The sequence below is a fragment of the Mytilus edulis genome, chromosome 6 (genome assembly GCF_963676685.1).
Source record: "Mytilus edulis chromosome 6, xbMytEdul2.2, whole genome shotgun sequence".
Taxonomy (NCBI): domain Eukaryota; kingdom Metazoa; phylum Mollusca; class Bivalvia; order Mytilida; family Mytilidae; genus Mytilus; species Mytilus edulis.
This window is the reverse complement of record NC_092349.1, coordinates 80,100,652-80,122,656: the sequence shown is the minus strand read 5'-3', so window position 1 is coordinate 80,122,656 and position 22,005 is coordinate 80,100,652. Positions and strand designations below refer to the sequence as shown.

The 22,005-nt window shown below is 33.0% G+C and overlaps 1 protein-coding gene across 1 annotated transcript; it reads left to right on the top strand.

Moving 5' to 3' along the window:
- Positions 1-10,522: 10,522 nt before the first annotated feature.
- Positions 10,523-20,561, top strand: LOC139528610 (TLC domain-containing protein 2-like). Its single transcript, XM_071324644.1, has 4 exons — positions 10,523-10,852; positions 12,733-12,815; positions 14,169-14,251; positions 15,286-20,561. The coding sequence occupies exons 1-4, from the start codon at positions 10,605-10,607 to the stop codon at positions 15,706-15,708; spliced, it is 837 nt and encodes a 278-aa protein (XP_071180745.1). The 5' UTR covers positions 10,523-10,604; the 3' UTR covers positions 15,709-20,561.
- The last annotated feature ends 1,444 nt before the right edge of the window (positions 20,562-22,005 follow it).

Below are 22,005 nucleotides of genomic sequence, written 5' to 3'. Positions count from 1 at the left end.
TACATACTCATCTGTAGTTTTAGAGGTCACTGGTTTAATCCAATAGCACACTCGTCTTGAGTGCTAGAGATTATTGGTTCAATCCCCAGCAATAATACTTACCTTGAGTGCTAGAGGTCATTTGGTTCAAATCCCAGCAATACATACTCACCTTGAGTGCTAGAGGTTATTGATTCAATCCCCAGCAAAACATACTTGCCTTGAGTGCTAGAGGTTGATGGTTCAATCGCCAGCAATACATACTTACCTTGAGTGCTAGAGGTTGTTGGTTCAATCGCCAGCAATACATACTCACCTTAGTGGTAGAGGTTGTTGGTACAATCCCCAGCAATACATACTCGTCTTGAGTGCTAGAGGTTATTGGTTCAATCCCCAGCAATACATACTTAGCTTGAGTGCTAGAGGTTGTTGGTACAATCCCCAGCAATACATACTCGTCATGAGTGCTAAAGGTTATTGGTTCAATCCCCAGCAATACATACTCATTTTGAGTGCTAGAAGTTATTGGTTCAATCCCCAGCAATACATTCTCACCTTGAGGGCTAGATGTTATTTGTTCAATCCCCAGCAATACATACTCACCTTGAGTGCTAGAGGCTATTGGTTCAATCCCAAGCAATACATACTCACCTGTAGTTTTAGAGGTCACTGGTTTAATCCAATAGCACACTCATCTTGAGTGCTAGAGATTATTGGTTCTATCCCCAGCAATACATACTCGCCTTGAGTTCTAGAGGTTATTGGTTCAATCTCCAGCAATACATACCTTGAGTGCTAGAGGTTATTGGTTCAATCCCCAGCAATACATACTCACATTAAGTGCTAGAGATTATTGGTTCAATTCCCAGCAATACATACTCATCTTGAGTGCTAGAGCTTATTGGTTCAATCGCCAGCAATACATACTCACCTTAGTGGTAGAGGTTGTTGGTACAATCCCCAGCAATACATACTCGTCTTGAGTGCTAGAGGTTATTGGTTCAATCCCCAGCAATACATACTTAGCTTGAGTGCTAGAGGTTGTTGGTACAATCCCCAGCAATACATACTCGTCATGAGTGCCAGAGGTTATTGGTTCAATCCCCAGCAATACATACTCGTTTTGAGTGCTAGAAGTTATTGGTTCAATCCCCAGCAATACATTCTCACCTTGAGGGCTAGATGTTATTTGTTCAATCCCCAGCAATACATACTCACCTTGAGTGCTAGAGGCTATTGGTTCAATCCCAAGCAATACATACTCACCTGTAGTTTTAGAGGTCACTGGTTTAATCCAATAGCACACTCATCTTGAGTGCTAGAGATTATTGGTTCAATCCCCAGCAATACATACTCGCCTTGAGTTCTAGAGGTTATTGGTTCAATCTCCAGCAATACATACCTTGAGTGCTAGAGGTTATTGGTTCAATCCCCAGCAATACATACTCACATTAAGTGCTAGAGGTTATTGGTTCAATCCCCAGCAATACATACTCATCTTGAGTGCTAGAGCTTATTGGTTCAATCGCCAGCAATACATACTCACCTTAGTGGTAGAGGTTGTTGGTACAATCCCCAGCAATACATACTCGTCTTGAGTGCTAGAGGTTGTTGGTTCAACCCCCAGCAATACATACTCACAGTGGGTGCTAGAGGTTATTGGTTCAATCCCCGGCAATACATACTCACATTAAGTGCTAGAGGTTATTGGTTCAATCCCCAGCAATACATACTCATCTTGAGTGCTAGAGCTTATTGGTTCAATCCCCAGCAATACATACTCACCTTGAGTGCTAGAGTTTATTGGTTCAATCCCCAGCAATACAAGTCATACTCACCTTGAGTGCTTGAGAGTATTGGTTCAATCCCCAGCAATACATACTCACCTGTAGTTTTAGTGGTCACTGGTTTAATCCAACAGCACACTCATCTTGAGTGCTAGAGGTCTGGTTCAATCCCCAGTAATACATACTCACCTTGAGTGCTAGAGGTTATTGGTTCAATACCCAGTTATACATACTCACCTTGAGTGCTAGAGATTATTGGTTCAATCCCCAGCTATACATACTCCCCTTAAGTGCTAGAGGTTATTGGTTCAATCCCTAGCTATACATACTCCCCTTGAGTGCTAGAGGTTATTGGTTCAATCCCCAGCAATACATACTCGCCTTAAGTGCTAGATGTTATTGGTTCAATCCCCAGCATTACATACTCACCTTGGGTGCTAGAGGTTATTGGTTCAATCCTTAGCAATACATACTCACCTTGAGTGCTAGAGGTTATTGGTTCAATCCCCAATAATACATACACACCTTGAGTGCTAAAGGTTATTGGTTCAATCCCCAGCTATACATACTCATTTTGAGTGCTAGAGGTTATTGGTTCAATCCCCAGCTATACATACTCATTTTGAGTGCTATAGGACGTATGTTGGACTAGATTGATCTTAAATACGAGTGATTCTTCCAACAATAACTTTTATCCAAACAAAGACCCATTGGTTGCCTTCGGTTGTTGTCTGCTCTATGGTCGGGTTGTTGTCGCTTAGACACATTCCCCATTTCCTTTCTCAATTTTAAATATATATTCAATTATACATGCTTCTTTAAAACCAGTCTTAATAAGCAGAACTTGGAGAGTAATATAAAAGATTTTAAGATTGGGACAAAATTCAGAGCTTAATCAAGGCATACAGGTATATTCAAAACATAGATGTGTACAATGATTTGAACAAAGTCATAGCTTTAATCTTTACCAACTGGTAAGAGGAGTAGATAGCGGGCAAACAACTTTTTTGCAGGAAATCAAACAAAAGTGTTTGCAGCAAGCTGCAAACTTTACACATACATTGCATATTTGTGCCATCTAATTTGCATATAGTTAAGTTTACTGCAAGATTACCGCAAGCTTATATATCACGGTGACTTAGTTGCAGTAAGACTTCTGTTTGTTAGTTTGTTGCAAACGTTTACCACAAGGATTTTTTAATTTTTTTCAGCAAGGGAATTTACTCTTAAAAAACGAAAATAATAAAACTTCAAACATATGAGTTTACCAAAGATAAACCAAATATCTTATCAACAAAGTTCTAAAAAAAAACACCTGGAAAGACAGTCTTATAGAAAAGAACTAATAAAACCTACTATATGAAGCATTGTAGTCAGGTGTAGTTTGTCTGTTTTTATGTCAAGGATTTGTATAGTGAGATACAAATCTTTGCTTATGTGTACTATTCCATGATTATTCTGGTGAACAGGTCTATATCGCCTATAGATCAAAGTACTTTAAACACGTTTCGAGTCACAGTGTTTTTATGTATTGACTTGTTGCTGTCGTGGCATTTTCTGGTATCGGTATTGTTATGTTTTTATTGATCTGTTGCTGTCGTAGCATTTTCTGGTATCGGTATTGTTATGTTTTTATTGATTTATTGCTGTCGTGGCATTTTCTGGTATCGGTATTGTTATGTTTGTATTGATTTGTTACTGTCGTGGCATTTTCTGGTATCGGTATTGTTATGTTTGTATTGACTTGTTACTGTCGTGGCATTATCTGGTATCGGTATTGTTATATTTGCATATAACGTTTTAATTTGTTACTGTCGTGGCACTTTCTGGAATCGGTATTGTTATGTTTGTATTAATTTGTTAATGTCGTCGTATTTTCTGGTATCGGTATTGTTATGTTTTTATTGATTTGTTGCTGTCGTGGCATTTTCTGGTATCGGTATTGTTATGTTTGTATTGATTTATTGCTGTCGTGGCATTTTCTGGTATCAGTATTGTTATGTTTTTATTGATTTGTTGCTGTCGTGGCATTTTCTGGTATCGGTATTGTTATGTTTGTATTGACTTGTTACTGTCGTGGCATTTTCTGGTATCGGTATTGTTATATTTGTATATAACGTTTTAATTTGTTACTGTCGTGGCACTTTCTGGAATCGGTATTGTTATGTTTGTATTAATTTGTTAATGTCGTCGTATTTTCTGGTATCGGTATTGTTATGTTTGTATTAATTTGTTACTGTCGTGACATTTTCTGGTATCGGTACTGTTATGTTTGAATTGACTTGTTGCTGTCGTGGCATTTTCTGGTATCGGTATTGTTATGTTTGAACTGATTTGTTGCTGTCGTAGCATTTTCTGGTATCGGTATTGTTATGTTTTTATTGATTTGTTGCTGTCGTGGCATTTTCCGGTATCGGTATTGTTATGTTTGAATTGACTTGTTGCTGTCGTGGCATTTTCTGGTATCGGTATTGTTATATTTGTATATAACGTTTTAATTTGTTACTGTCGTGGCATTTTTTGGTATCGGTATTGTTATGTTTGTACTGATTTTTTGCTGTCGTAGCATTTTCTGGTATAGGTATTGTTATGTTTGTATTAATTTGTTGCTGTCGTGGCATTTTTTGGTATCGGTATTGTTATGTTTGTACTGATTTGTTGCTGTCGTGGCATTTTCTGGTATCTGTATTGTTATGTTTGTATTAATTTGTTACCGTCGTGGCATTTACTGGTATCGGTATTGTTATGTTTGTATTAATTTGTTACTGTCGTGGCATTCTCTGGTATCGGTATTGTTATGTTTGTATTAATTTGTTACTGTCGTGGCATTTTCTGGTATCGGTAGTGTTATGTTTGTATTAATTTGTTGCTGTCGTGGCATTTTTTGGTATCGGTATTGTTATGTTTGTACTGATTTGTTGCTGTCGTGGCATTTTCTGGTATCGGTATTGTTATGTTTGTATTAATTTGTTACTGTCGTGGCATTTTCTGGTATCGGTATTGTTATGTTTGTATTAATTTGTTACTGTCGTGGCTTTTTCTGGTATCGGTAGTGTTATGTTTGTATTAATTTGTTACTGTCGTGGCTTTTTCTGGTATCGGTATTGTTATGTTTGTATTAATTTGTTACTGTCGTGGCATTTTCTGGTATCGGTATTGTTATGTTTGTATTAATTTGTTCCTGTCGTGGCTTTTTCTGGTATCGGTATTGTTATGTTTGTTTTAATTTGTTGCTGTCGTAGCATTTTCTGGTATCGGTATTGTTATGTTTGTATTAATTTGTTACTGTCGTGGCATTTTCTGGTATCGGTAATGTTATGTTTGTATTAATTTGTTACTGTCGTGGCTTTTTCTGGTATCGGTAGTGTTATGTTTGTATTAATTTGTTACTGTCGTGGCTTTTTCTGGTATCGGTATTGTTATGTTTGTATTAATTTGTTACTGACGTGGCTTTTTCTGGTATCGGTATTGTTATATTTGTATATAACGTTTTAATTTGTTACTGTCGTGGCATTTTCTGGTATCGGTATTGTTATGTCTGTATTAATTTGTTGCTGTCGTAGCTTTTTCTGGTATCGGTATTGTTATGTTTGTATTAATTTGTTACTGTCGTGGCATTTTCTGGTATCGGTATTGTTATGTTTGTATTAATTTGTTACTGTCGTGGCATTTTTTGGTATCGGTATTGTTATGTTTGTATTAATTTGTTACTGTCATGAAACTTTCTGGTATCGGTATTGTTATGTTTGTATTAATTTGTTACTGTCATGAAACTTTCTAGTATCGGTTTTATGTGACTTGATGCTGTCTTGCCATATTCTGGTACATGAACTTTCTTCATAAAGAACAACCTTTAAATTATCTTATTAGAATCTTCAGAAATGCACTTCTATTGAAACACAAACTTATTAGATTGATTGGATCATTGTCTTTCGTCCTCCGATGGGTTTTTCGTATGTAATGACATTAAAACCCATCAAATCTCTCGTCAGTACTTAGGAAAGTACACAGCTCGAGTGCGAGGGAACCTGCATGTGGTGAAAGAAAAGGTTAACCAATGTAAAAGAAAGATAGTGTTAATTGATTCAGTTAACAACTTTTATGACAAAGCTTGTTAACAAATGAAAACGCAAAGGAAATATAAAAATAAACTAACCATCGCTCTATATGAAAAAATGCATGTTTGTTAATACGTGCTTCAAGGTTCTGTGTAGATTGATTATTTAGTTCACGATTCTTAAACCTCGGCAAAAAGAAGACATAAGGCCAGAAAATAATTTTAACACAAACTGTGTTCACTAAATAAAATATTTGTTGCCGAATAAACATTATGGATTCGTAATAAATGTTTTATAATATCGTACACAAAGCCCTGGTCACAACGAACCCACGACACATATATGCAGCTCCACGACATGACATTTGGTCAAATCGCGGGTCATCTGTGATCGTCGTACGACAATCGCACGACAGTTGCACGATATTTTGAGCATTGTTGCGCTGTCGTGTGTCGTGGGACGAAAATTGGACATGTTCCTTTTTTGCTCTACGATTTTTTTGTCGTATCACTGTCTTGTGGCTGTTGTGAGAGTGTCTTACCACAGTCGTGCGACTGTTGTGAGATACACATTGTCTGTGGGTACCAACATAAACCATTTTAATAAAACAATCGTCGCAGGACTGTCGTACGACAATCTCACGACTGTCGCAAGACACTCGTAATACAGTTGAACGATTGTCTCACGAATACCAAATTTCGTACGATGCTCGCACAGCATTGATTGTCTGTCGTACGACAGTGGTACGTGCAGCATATTTACGTTTTATTTAGAAGAAAGAATTCGGCGGGAATGAATGTTTGGAAAAAACATACCGTTTACCGTTTCAAGAGGATGGCTTTTCCACCAGAACAATTATGCTCGGCCCTGTTTAATAGGCACCTTGCCGGACTCCAACAAGAACAAAATATAGTCCTATTAGCGTTGATTCGAGCCCATGAACATGCAGCAAAGGAACGCCCGACGTTGATGCGTTAATCCATGGATCGAACGGCGCCTGATGATTGGGCAGTATAGTACACTGATGCAAGAGTCGGAACGGGAATCTGCTGGTGATTTCGTTGGATTCATGCGGATGATCAAGCTTGGCATGTTTCAAGAGCTTTTGCTGAGAGTCGCCACTCGAATTACAGTTGCACAACAGACGTACGACAGTGGCACGATAGTCACACGCGCATCCCAATACATAAAAACTTGAAAAATAGATCCAAACAACTCACGATTGTCGTACGATTGTCGCACGACTGACTTGCGACAAGCACACGACAGTACAATTACTTATTTTTTTCTGTCTTGTACCCATCGTAGAACCATCGTGGGCATGTCGTAGCTGATGTGACCACTCGAAATATTATTTTGACATTATGCACGACAGTGACGCGACTTCTATTTTATAGATCTTCCACGACAAAAAAATCGTACGATCTGTTGTGACCGGGACTTAAAAGTCGTAGTTTGTACATATGTATAATATATAAAAAAAAACTTTGGGTGCTTAAAATAAACAAAAATCAGCGATTCTTTTTGCTAGGAAAACTGGAATATTTCAGTGGTTACAATAAACATGACTAATATTGTAGTGAATCCCCCATTTACACGAAACACCGATGCTAAAAAATAAAATAACAAAAATACCGAACTCCGAAGAAACATCTAAATGGAAAGTTCCTAATCAAATGGCAAAATCAAAAGCTCAAACACATCAAAACGAATGTATAACAACTGTAATATTTCAAACCGTTTTCCCAATCAACTTTGAACAGTTGCCTTAAAATTAAGTTTGTGTTGTGGTAGTCTTTGTCATTCCTGTTGTAAAGTTATATCTAATTCTGAAGTGGTGGTAAGGACTCTCACACTTACGGGGACGACCAATTACATGTATGTGCCACATTTTGCAAAATCGACGATTTGTCCTTATACGCTGTGCATGAGATATGGCTACGACTACGTTTTACAACAAAAGACCAACAGACAAACTTTAGAGCTATCTCATTTGCCGTGTCTTTTAGTGTGATGCTTATATTCAAACCTTGACATTTGCTTTAATTGTGTTAACTTTTTAAAGTAGTTTGCCTGTCCAAGTTAGATCATTTTGATGTCGCAATTGCCTTAACCGATAACTGCGTTTTTTGAAAACTGATTCGGACTTGTTTTGCAAGACTCAGTTTGCTTTCCGTTTAGTAATGTTGCACTCCAGAATAGTGTTGACACCTCAGTCACTACTTCCTCACACAGTTTGTGTTATGTATTATCAAATATTAAAAATAAAAGATGTGGTATGATCAGTGGCAACTTGGCTCTCTTTACCTTATTTGTATTTGGCAAAACCTTTAGGAATTTTGGTTCTCAATGCTCTTCAACTTCGTACTTTATATTTGGCAAAACCTTTAGGAATTTTGGTTCTCAATGCTCTTCAACTTCGTACTTTATATTTGGCAAAACCTTTATGAATTTTGGTTCTCAATGCTCTTCAACTTCGTACTTTATTTGACCTTTTTGACTTCTTTGGATTCGAGCGTCACTGATGAGTCTTTTGTAAATACAAAATTTAATCCTGGTATCTATGATGAGTTTATCCTATTCGGCTGCTTAGAGGGTATAGTTCGTTTAAATAATGGTTATATTGTTTTATGTAATTTTCTATAAATTATTATATTTCTGGTGTTCAGATCATTTCAAGTGGTGTTTAAATAGTTTCTTGGCTTTCTTAGAGTGGTGGGGTTAATTATTAAATTGAATTGTTTTACTCAATATTACAAATATATTTAATGATAATTATCTAGGTACCAAAATGTATCAATTGTACACCAAATGTGATTCTATATATCATGAATTGGACATGCAATAAAAGCACGTGATGATTATATCAAGCTCGTCGAAAGTCACTTTCCTCTTGGCCAAGTGAATTACAGCGTAAAGAAAACATATTTATGTATTATTGTCATTTTGTTTATTTTCTTTGGTTACATCTTCTGACATCAGACTCGGACTTCTCTTGAACTGAATTTTAATGTGCGTATTGTTATGCGTTTACTTTTCTACATTGGTTAGAGGTATAGGGGGAGGGTTGAGATCTCACAAACATGTTTAACCCCGCCGCATTTTTGCGCCTGTCCCGAGTCAGGAGCCTCTGGCCTTTGTTAGTCTTGTATTATTTTAATTTTAGTTTCTTGTGTACAATTTGGAAATTAGTATGGCGTTCATTATCACTGGACTAGTATATATTTGTTTAGGGGCCAGCTGAAGGACGCCTCCGGGTGCGGGATTTTCTCGCTACATTGAAGACCTGTTGGTGACCCTCTGCTGTTGTTTTTCATTTAGTCGGGTTGTTGTCTCTTTGACACATTCCCCATTTCATTCTCAATTTTATATCATATGGCTATAATGTTTAAACTAAAATGAGATAAAGCCTGAGAAGGACAGCCTAGTGTTATCTCAAATTATATTTTTTTTGCCTATTTTTCTCTAATCATAGCTTTGTAACATTCTATGTTGTTGTGTTATTCTATTGTTTCAGAAAATAGAAAGGTTTGATACTATTAAATTTTTTAATCCCGCTGCACCTGTCCTAAGTCAGGAATCAGCTGATGTTTAGTGGTTGTGGTCTGTTCATGTGGTTCATAATTGTTTCTCGTTTAGTTTCGTTTTTATATAGATCAGACCGTTGCATTTCCAGTTTGAATGGTTTAACACCAGTAATTTTTTGAGCCCTTTATAGCTTGCTGTTCGGTGTGAGTCAAGGCTCCGCGTTGAAGACCGTACCTTGACCTACAATATGGTTTCATCTTATAAATTGTGACTTGGATGGAGTGTAAAAATTGTTTCATTGGCACTCATACCACATCTTCCTATATCTACTTTATCTATTTGTTCCAGATTTCCTCACATTTTAACCAATGTCCTATATCCCTCATTATGAAACTACGTATAATAGTTTTCTTTTTTCTTTTCACTTTTTGCTCATTATCCATGTTATCAGTCTGTAAACTTAGGGTGGGGGCACATATGATAAACCCATCCATCCACACTCTGACAAAGACTGAACCGACTGCTTATTTTCGAATTTTTATTATATTAAGTTATAATGTCCTATGCTTGAACAGATTTTTTATTCATAAATTTCAGTTGGGGAATCAGAATATTTTTTTCAGGAAAAATACCATAACCCCTCATGCCTTTTCAAGTTCAATGTTCGTTCCCTAAACATTTTCCATCTGAACTTATTATTTTCTTTTAGACATAAACAATATGTTAATGTACCCTAGGACATTCGTTCTGAACATGCATGAAATATTTGCCACTGGACGTTAAACAACCAACAACTAAAGTAATCAATATATAGCATGTATAGGACATTGTCTTAGTATAAAGCTGGCATTTAAGGTAGCGCCTTTCTCATACTATTAATTACAATGTCCTTTAATGATCATTTAAGCTAGCGCCTTTCTCATACTATTAATTACAATGTCCTTAAATGATCATTAAAATCAGTCAGAAAAAAAGTGCATGTGACAGGAACCCAACAACTTTATTTTTTTGGCCTTTGTCCATGTCTCTTCTTCGGTGAATCTGGTACATTGATAAATGAGCATGTGGATCAACTTCTCAACTCCCGCCCAATCAATTTGCCGACAATTTAACTCTATAATCCTTTAAAATATTTTGTTTTGGATATGACTAGGCAACGTGCATTTGTTTATATTCCTCACCGTTTTAAGCGGCTTGTCACGTGACACAGGGCTTGACTGAGAAAAGTATATGACAGTCCACATGACCCGGGATGACAGGGTTAAAACCAAATTTATCAGATAACATGGCATCTGAATTGTCAGCTGGACAAGATGTCGAGCGATGGCATGGCTATACTGTATTTTTTAGTGCCATTCTCCTTTTTCAGCTCTTAAATCTAGCAGTAACCAAAATCGGCAACCCCAAATCAGTCCGGTCTGATATCGACCCATGGCGTTGGAGGAATCTCTTTATATCCTGGATTCACGCTGCAATAGTTGGAACTTGGGATATTTTATGGTATGTCTGCACGAAATACTCCTGCCGAACATGCAATCATGTCGAATAAAATAATAAATATCCCTTACATCATTAAAAAACTTCTTCGCATTTTTAACTTATCTCCAAACTGTTAAACATAACTATCTCATGATTCAATTCCTTTTACAGTTCGTTGTTCTCATGTTTAGCTGCTATGAAAGTCCAAAGTTAGTGAGAGTTGAATTATTCAGGTGTACATCCATGACATCCAGATATTGGAAAAAAGGGGGAGGGGCATTATTTGGCAAGGAATATACATGTATTAAACATATAAACGCAGTACACTTGTGTAGAAATTAAGCTATATTCCCTCAGCTGCCACCTTACATAAATATGGGTTCAATAAGCATAAATCAAGCCATTTGTTCTTGAATAAATGTTTTTTTCAAATTTCTCAAGCCTGGTCTTCAGTGTCTGCGCGTACCCGCATGCGGGTACGAATAGTCAAATTGCCGGTCTTGGCTGCACGTACCCACATCTGGTTTTCTATAAAAATGCCATTGGATGGGGAATGAAAAGTGAAATATATACGGAAATTATCGATAATATAGGAATTTCGTGTAGAACTTGTGAAGAGTATGAAAAATAATATTTTCAAATTGTATTTATTAAATAATGATACAGAATAAACATTGCAAAATTAAATGCACAATGATGGAAAATGAAACTTGTACAGTCCCTGTAAAAGAAAAACATGATAGAAATTAATATTATTATAAAATTTAAATGAAAATTGAAAGAATAAAATTTTGATAATTTAAAAATATACCCATATGATATTTTAAAATAATCTTTTAGTAAAATGTAAAACAGAAACTGAAATTTTAAAATATATAAAACTACTAAAATTAAAGCTTGAGTTTATAAAAATTAAAGAAGCAAGTAATAATATCAATTTAAACCAATTATAAAATATTCATGTAACTAATTAAAATTTGGAACAAATTTTACATATCCAATATGATTGTTTTGGCACAGATTTCCTTGTGATTCCCTCACAATCAGGTTATGTCCATCTTTAGTTATGTCAAGTTTAATGTGGAAAGGACACTCCATTTGTAAAGTACTAAAATTAGACATATCCTTAATATAATATCATGAACGATTTACAATACAAAAACTAGAAGTAATCGAATTAAAAAATGTGGGTACGCTCAGACACTGCCTTTACTATACCATGTATACAGTCAGGAATCACTCACTGTTATAATCCTTATGTTCACCTACATGTATAATGCTTAAATTCATGTATTTTTTTGCATTGACAATCCTAACACATTTTCCTTATTTTTTATATTCAATAATTAGTTGATGAACAAATTAAACAACATATTGTTGACTTTAGTATATATACATTGTACATATGTACTGTACATGTATACAGCAATGAAAACAACCCATATTGATCATTGGACTGAGAATTGTAAAACCCCCATAAGCTTGTTTAGTACTTTTAAGATCAATATACAGTATTAAACAATTAACTAGATTTTATATATAACAATATGTTTCAAAGAAAATCAAACCCAAAAGATAAATCTGCTGTCATGACTCATGACTGTAGAACTTCCAAGTTGAATAATGACTTTCTACATAGAAAGTCTTATTAAACAGTCTAGAAATCATGTTCTAAATTAAAATGAAATTTGAGTCATGTGTGTAGGACAACATCTGTGAAAAAAATGAAAAAAAACCAGTGAAACATGCAGGTTAATTTTCAAATTGTTAATATAGAAATACATTGTAGATAAGACAGCCAAGAATACAAGATGCAATGATTTTACAATAAATACAATGAGTTTTAATATGTTCAGCCAAAAAGAATGATTTGAAGATGTATTTTTATTTGATTATTTCAGTTTGGTGCTATATCCAGAGTTTATGAATGATTTGATAGCTTACAACAATTATTTTATATATTTGATGATACCTTTTTCAACTGGTGAGTACACATATTTTAGAAATTGAATGTATTATTTAGTCAACCAAAAACGTACAAACATATATCATGTATATCATGGTATATATACATACTAAGAAGTTTTTTAGTTAGATTGTAACTTAAATGAATTTTGTGTTATATGAGATTTCCCAAACTTACATGTAACCTTACTTTTGAAAGGCTTGTTTATAATTTTACTCTTAAATTAGGACTTGATGCATACAAAGGTGACTGCAGTGCCACAGTTATTTAAACTGTTATTAATTATATGAACTTGGAAATTATTGGTTGATAGCGCTTTTATTTTATAAGAGCCCTTTCAGACAACTATCACCCTCCTTCTGCTCTGAGATACATGCTGGAACATTGTGAGAGAGTTAAATTTCATGATGTAAGATACAAGCTTTAGGCAGACTTAAAAACTACAGTATGTCCACATATGCAACTTCTCAAAATCTCCTTAATAAGGGTTTTTTAGAGCAACAAGTTGAACTTATGCTCCTCTTATTTTGTCATATGTGTTTTTAATCTACTACTTATAACAAAATTCTAAATTCAGGTCAACACCTTTCTTACAGGGAAATCCCCAATAAATCATAGGGGTTGACTGGTTTGTATAGCTAGTGAGGAAATATTTCAAGAAAACCTTCTTTGCTAAATTGAAAAAAATACTGACATCTATAGCTAGAGTATGAATAAAAGGAGTTGTGCTACAAATATATATATTAAGATACCAGGTATTTATCAATGATTCAGCAACTCAACGGAAGCCCAAAAACATGTAAAGGCAACTTTTAGTCTTCAACTGTCAACAGGTGTCTATGCAATAATACATCATTCAAGATCTTACAGCCGATTGCACTGAGTGTGTAGGCAGAGGTAATATATTTTGGTTAGCTTGCTTGCTAGCTGAACCGTGAAGTCATTATTATGTAGGTAAATTACCCTCCTTTAAGAGTAGACTAGTCCGACATTGAAACAATCTAACTGTCTGAACTAGGCTAACTTGTAAGGAGGGGTGGGTACCTTACCTAATAATGACTCCAAGGTTCAGCTAGAGATCAAGCTAACTAAAGATATAACCTTTGTCTACACACTCAATGCAATTGGCTGTAAGTGATTAGGTTCAAATACAGATGTGAATAAATATACATATGATATACATGTACAAAAAATGTAAATACATTGACAGAAAATATAAAATTGATGTACAAGCTTTAGAAGTTAGAACTTATTTGTATACCTGATATTTTTACAATAGTTGGCAGATTGCAGGATAAAATTAACAGAATCTAAGATGTGTCATCAACACCAAATCCAGAAGTATAATGTAAATTTTTATTTGTTTTGCAGCTTACTTTGTATATGATAGTATAGATATGATTGTGAATAAGAAGATTTTAAATAACTGGGAGTTAAGTCTACATCATATAGCTGTAAGTATAATAACACTGTCATGACTGTGCCCAGGGATGGGGTAATTGTTATCTGTAATCGTAATCAATCGTAATTGATTACATTTTTTCCAGTAATCGACAGTAATCTGTAATCAAAGACATTTTTGATTACCGGTACATGTATTTGTAATATAATCGATTACAGCAAAATTTATGATGTAATCATCGATTACTTTTTTATTACATTCATGACATTTCAATTACTTCAGTAAAATAGTTTCTTAAAATATAACCTGACAAGAAAATATGTTTGTATTCATTACTTTGTAGTACAGATAAAATAGAATGTATTGATATGACTTGAGAGTATATCAACTACCTTATATATCTAGCTTTTGTGCCATATTTAAAGAGAAATGCGGCATAGTATTCTATATTTATGTCCATTGGTTTGTTATTCTTTATCAAATTTCATCAAAGATTGGCATTGGCAGTTGCGCTCAATACCAATCTTAATTGACAAGGATTGTCACCAAGGAAAAAAACCTGATGGCAACAGAATAGAACAATAATGCTGGGACGCCAATTAATCAATCTATACAAAATTTCTTTTAGAAAAAGTTCTGTTTGAATATTTGAAGGCACCTTGCTGTTTATTATGGAGCAATATTTAAAAAATAGGTCCTTGTACATGGTGTGTGGTTTTCAAAGATGAGCAATACCTTTACCATGAATTCAGCTTTAGATAGTCATGATAGTGCTGATATGGTTAAAGTTTGAAACAATTAAAAAAAAATGAATGATTTATTACAAAATAAAAAGCAGATATCTAAACAGACAACCACTAACAACAATCACTGAATTACATGCTCATGACTTTTGACAGCCACATGTAGAGGGTCTATAATCATGATAATAATTGACAGTACTCAGTAGGCATTAATGTAGTCTGAACATTGGAAGTGACATTTAATTTAGTTCATCATGATGCATACACCTTTATTTGAAAAAATTTAGCTTGTTTCCAATATTAAAAATTTGAACTTTGTGTATTACTTATAATTTCTTTACAGGTAATCTCCATGTTTTGGTACAACTTCCATGCCAGGATTTGTATAGGATACAACGTCCTGGCATTAATGGCGGAAATCAACAGTTTCTTTCTACATACTCGAAAACTTTTACAAATGTGCCAAGTAGGTTTTGATACGAGACTATACAAAGGAGTATCTTATATCAATCTAGTAACATTTCTATTATGTCGTATGACCTCTGTTTCCCGTATTTTTTATGGAATGTACGATGAAGGACACAGAGTGCCGTCATTCTATTTTGTTATTCTGACAATGTCAATGATTGTGATGGCTGGTATTAACATTATATTATTTTGGAGATTATTTCAAACGGACATATTACGGACACAAGACAAAGTCCTGAAGGATAAAACCATCACAGTTAACGGGAACAACAACAGTAACCACTTAAAAGTAGAGTAATTTTATTTATGTTTTGTTATAATAATATTTATAGAACAATAGATATGTTTCAAAGACATGAATTGAGTTTGACTTATCTCCCTTGAGCTACATTTTTGGAATGATAATCAATTTATTTTCTTGTTTGAATATCCAAATTCAAACATGTGAATATTTATAAACAAGTCTGGTTAGAAATTTTTTCCTAAATTAAAGTGACAAATTAAACGAGGCTAAAAGAATTAAAAATTATACATAAACTCTTTTTCTTAAGTGTAGCAGTTGAATTTTACCGATGTATGAAGGAATTTTGGCACTTAAACACTCCAACATGGTGACAAAAAAAGAACCAACTCTTGCTCAAATTGTGTCTTTCAAAATCTATCAATAGAAAGAATTATTAGAATTCTTTTAAGTAAGATTATTGCATTTTTTTATTGTTAAGTGCAGTAATCCTTTTGTAATATAATGATAAATATTGTGTCAGATTAGATTGTTGTGTTGTATGTGATTTCTGTCAATGTCCCAGAATATTGCATTCCATTGGGAGCCACTTTTTAAAAGAAATACTGGTAATTGTTGGCAGCATGTAAACAAATATACAGTATATTAAATAGCCATTTCTTAGCTAAGATTTCTTATATTTTTTAAAGACCCAAAATACAGGTGTGTGTCTTGCCTCCCTACATACATGTACACTTAATATTAATGCATACCAAAATATATGTTTGTGGATACTTTTGGTTAAGCTACTTTTTAGCATAGAAACAGAATATAAATACACATTTTTTTATCCAAAGCAGTAAGACATTATTTTTATCAAAAAACTAAGACATTTTTTTTAAACATTGAAATCCTTGAATATTAGGAAAAAAATGTAAGAAAATACGGTGTTCTCAATACATATTTTATATACATGAAATATGTCATTTCCACTTGCATGGAATCTCTCATTCTGTTGTCTATAATATTTTACCATGTTTTTCTGTATAAAATTTTCAAATCATTTGCATTTCTTCCTTTTTTTTAACTTGATTATTCAAGCTCATCAATATTTTTGGGGTAATCAGTATATATTATTTTCAAACTTATAATCCATTTAGTAAACTTCCGACTAAACTTGTGTATAATATTTTATCCATCATGTGATAACAAATGTCTCCTTATTTAATTTGTTGGAATTATCAGGGTATTTGGTAATGATTCATGTCATTTGATAAATATTGATAAAACTTAATCTTTTATAAAAAATAATTGTATACAGATGCTTTATCATTCGCCAAGTTGAATAAGAACAATTGCACATTTAGTTATGAACGTTATATTTGAAATTTTATATTATTTTAAGAGATCTGAGGTCGTGAGGACGAATAAATCTGGGGTTATTTTGAGATTTTGTTGATTTTCTATATCTTTTTACAAAACATTGAATCTTAGGACCTGAAATTTGAATCTTGAAAAAAAAGGTTTTCACATATTTCAAAAACCTATAAACAAGAGTTAAATAACAGTAACAAATTGTTCATGAATTTTAAAAAGCTCTATAATTTATACTGTGAAATTATATTTGAAATATATTTTTTACGAATATTGTAGACTATATATATAAAGGCACAAAGAATTTATAATGTAACATTCTTTTGGTAACATTTCTGGCACTTGAATTACATGAAATTCTGTTAAATTTGTATAACCATGTTTACACTGTGCAGCACCACTTTAAAAATCTGACACAGTTGAAACTTCTTGAATAAATTTCATTTTGTTTCCAAATGATTCTTTTCTCCATTTAATTATTTTGATTATAAATTAAGAGAATCTGCATTGTAATGCTAATGCGTAATATACTGATTGTACTGCTATCTTCATTATATTGTCTCATAATTTTTTAGCACATGAAAGTTTGTCTGCATAATAATGTCTGTTTTGTAGAGTCTCTTCAACTCTTTGTTATTACAAGAAAATCAAAACACTGTAATCTCATTTATTCTTTCAATTTATATTTTTATAAAGGTTCATATCATAAGAGTTTTCTGTTCTGTCTTTATTTATAAGCTTGTTAGCCAGTTTCTTGTCATATAAACCAGTATTTACTACAACAAGTATTTGAACATGGGTGACATTGTTTCTGTCTTGTCTTACATAGTCACCCCATTTATATACAAAACAATTACACTTTTTAGTTACTTAAACAAATAAACTTACATTTTGCAAGGTCATCAAACAAGTGTACCTTGATCAAATTTGTTTATTGTTAACTTTATTTTTGTATGTGTTTTTTAGATTTAAGTAAAGTTTTGAAGTAGTTAACTCTTTTATGTATATTTTTAGATCTGTAAAGTTCCTGTGTTTGAAAATAAATGCTTTCCTAGTAAAAGCAGTTTAAAAATTGAGTAAAAATAGAAATAAAGCTTTCATGATGAATTTTTACAATTTTGAAATGCATATCTTTGATGTTGTGTTTTTTGATAGGATATCCTTCTGTTAAGTGAAGGTATTAGAAAGCCAAGTGGTTTCAATTATCAAAAAGACAATCAAGAGGCATCAGAATGTCTGAATACATTGATTTTGCTCCAAAATTTATTATTATGTAAAAAAATGTCCTTAAATATATATTATCCAAATTATAGTCTATGTGGCTATTTAAATGAAATACAAAAGTATTAAACAAAAGTAAGTATTTTGTCATCTTATAAAATTTTAGGTATGAAAACTACTTTATCATAAAGTCATGGTGTCATGAAGAAAATTTCACTTTTTGTTCAAGTTTTTAAGACTTCATTTTGGTCTCATGTGGAGAGTAGTCTCACTGGTAATCATACCACATCTTCTTTTTTTATATTTATATTTGTTGAATAAGTAACATCTATTTCAATAAACATTTTTTTTCATAAAGGAAATTTTGGTTGAGTTGGTTTATAAGATATTTTTCACATATACCTGCTTAAGGGATTGTTTCTTTTTAAGATATTGATCTGCTTTTGAAACTTTATATATATATATTCAGCTTTTGTTGTACAAACTTTTTATAAAATTGTGTATTTTTGCAGAGTATAGCATTGACATTTCCAAGTAATGCAAATTTCAATTTATTGAAGATATATAATGTCAAAGGTTGGCTTGATCCTATATAATATATAAAATAAAAAAAAAGATTCTAAAAGTGGGCTTTGTTATGGTGTCCAATAATAAAGGTTGTTTATATACAGTAGACTGACTATTATCATACTTGGCTATGTACCTCAATATTTGATTAACTTTTAATAAGATCGGAAAATAGTTATCATGGGCAGATTCAGGATTTTTTGAAAAAGAGGTGTTATTTAAGGAAAACAGACTATATATGACTAAATGGAGTGAAGCATACTAATTTGTTGTCTATTTTATGCCTAAAGATGAAATAATGATTACCTCCCCTGACTGCTACTGGTTACAGCTAATACCAAATAGCAGACAAGGTGGGATTCTTGAAAATAATTGTAAGCTAGATTTTTACGTATTTTATAATTGAGGTTAAATGTACAATGTTCTCAATATGTGCATACAAAAAACTACATGAGCTGATAATCAGAATGTTATGTGTTGGAATAACCCAAATTGCCAAAATGTCCATTCTTCATGGTTTTCACACAAATTAAGCAAGTGTGGTTTGTAAATTTTATCACCTTAAAAAAAAAGAAAACTCAACTTGAATGAGGTAAAATAATATTTTCTATTTTAACCTTTCAATAGTGGAAGGTATCAAACATTCTCTCATTTTATAAAGCTATCAAGAACAACTACTTTAATAACTTTTCAGTCACCTTTCAACATTTTTGTTTTATCCAAATTTTGTTGAGGCGCACCAACTGTTAAGTAGAGTTTTATTGTATGCATGACAGGTATCCAGTCTGTCATCTGATGTAATTTCCTGTCCTTGTTAATTCCCAGCCCATTGTAAACTACTTTACAAATTCCATCAAACTTGAACAGAATCTTCTACTGAACATAAAGATCTGACAAATCAAAACATGGCCTTTTTTTTACTTCAGTTAGTTAATTCCCAACTGCATGAAAACTTAAGCAGAAACCCACAAAATTGTACAGTTTCTAGTGTAGGACATGAAATATACTTAATTATTGATCTGAGAGTGAATTTAGGGTAATCCATAACAATGGATTTGTATTTATGCTTATATTTTGTTTTGGCTATGGAAGGGGGCACATATCTTCCAAGGACTCACATATTTTAATGATGTACATAATATTGTAAATATAGAGAGTATTTATTTGTGTAAACGTAATGATGGGACCATCACTCCAACTGATTGTTATAAATAATTTATATTCTTTGTGAAAGGAATAATTCTGTTGATAACTTAAAACTCATTAAAAAAGTTCAAAAACAAATTTAAAACTTGAGTTCTGACCAGTTTCAGTTTTACCTCCTTTGTTATAGATCTATATATAGGAAAGAAAAAGAATAGACAACTTTCAAGTTCGATGCATTTCCGTCAAAAACATCGGTTTTAGTGAACGTCATTTGTGCGTTTAGGGGCGTCATCACTTCCATTCTAATGTTGAGCGAGTGGTTGGAAAACTATAATTCTATATTGTACGAATTATTGGGCAAATTGAATTCTCAAAATTGACAATCAGCACTGCTGTCATTAGGGAATTGTCATCAAGTACCTACAGAACAACCATTATTTCTAGTTTATCCTGCACAACGACGATCACTAAGACGCTTGATGAACGTTAATAGTGCAGGGATACAGGTGAGCCCCTCTATCTGGTAAATGACGTCATAAAAGCGCGCATAATTGACGAGTTTTTTCCGGTGACCGATGAACTCAAAAGTTGTCTATTGTAATAGAATATAAATTATACATGATGGTATTTTGTGTGATGTGTTTTTTAACAGAAACCTTGAGTATAATGTATGAATTAACCTTCGACCGTTATTGTTTTGTCTTTGTAAAAGAAGAATGTTTGTTGTATTTTGTGAATTATAGTGCTTTCCTATAAAGATTCCATTTATTCTGTTTGATAAAACTCATTTGCCATTTATGGAATTTTGTATGCTATTTGATGTAAATGTAGATTTTATTTTTCATTTTGCTTTTTTAATTTCACTTAACTAAATTATAGTATCCATGATGTATTAGAAGTTATTGTCACATCTGAAATAATTCCAAATGTTGAACATTACTGTAATATAGAAGCCTGTTGCATTTTTAAGTGTAGAATAGTAGAAGTTATATTGTAAGTTTTGTTTTTAAATCAAGACAGAGTCCTCAGTGACTGCATGGTATAAGTAGTTAAACTTTTGTAAAACTGAGGTTGTAAGTTCAAATCCAGCATGTGACATGTGCGCAAGACTCCCAAGCTTACTTGCAAGAATTTGTAATTTCCCCACAGAAGGGTGTTGGTTCTCTCTGGCACTCTAGCTTCCTCAACCGATAGAAACTGACCGCTACGAAATAGCACTTTTGGTCTGTCCATCAGAGCATGCAAATTTTTGTCCCTCTGAAGCTCAAATACAAATCATTTAAACCAAACAATTAGTAAAGAAAAGATAGATATACAAATGAATGACATGTATATAATTAATATTTGATACTCTTAAGTGGAAAGTGTTACAGGCAATCCTAATGATTATATAAATATTAATTATCTAACTATTTTAAAGAACACAACCATTAGTTAAGTGGAGTTTCATTTTCATTTTACAGTCTGCATATAGTTAATATAAATATACAATATATAAATGTTGTCGGAAAATATAAAATTTATATGTATGAGCTTTAGAAACAGGACATAAAGCGTGGCTCTGCTGGGTTTTCTCCTGTTTCGTAGCGAGTGCAAATACATTTCAGATTTTCCGACAATATACATATATTGTGTTTATCCTGAAATTACTCCTAACACATGGAAATTTAGTTATTAAAATCTAAATCATTGTCTCTAATTCCTCAAAGAAATTGATATAGTTGAAATGTGGACTGCGAAGAGGACCCCAAAATTAACTTGTTTGGAAACATAAATATTCATATTTCCACTAGCTCAACATGGAAGCGGGGTAATTGCAGGATAAAATAAGTATTAAATCAATTCAGAAATGTTAAATGGATCACTACCAATAAGCTTTTAATTTTTAGGACATGCACTTTTGTTTATTGAATTTCAATATATTATTAGTATTATCAATTGTTAATTAGGAAAAATCAAAATCTCTTCCCACCACTGACAATCTTATTAGTAGATTGTTTAGAAAGTTAATCTTGAAATGTTTAAACATGCGTGTTTAAAAATGTGCTTTCCAATAATTTTAAGTTT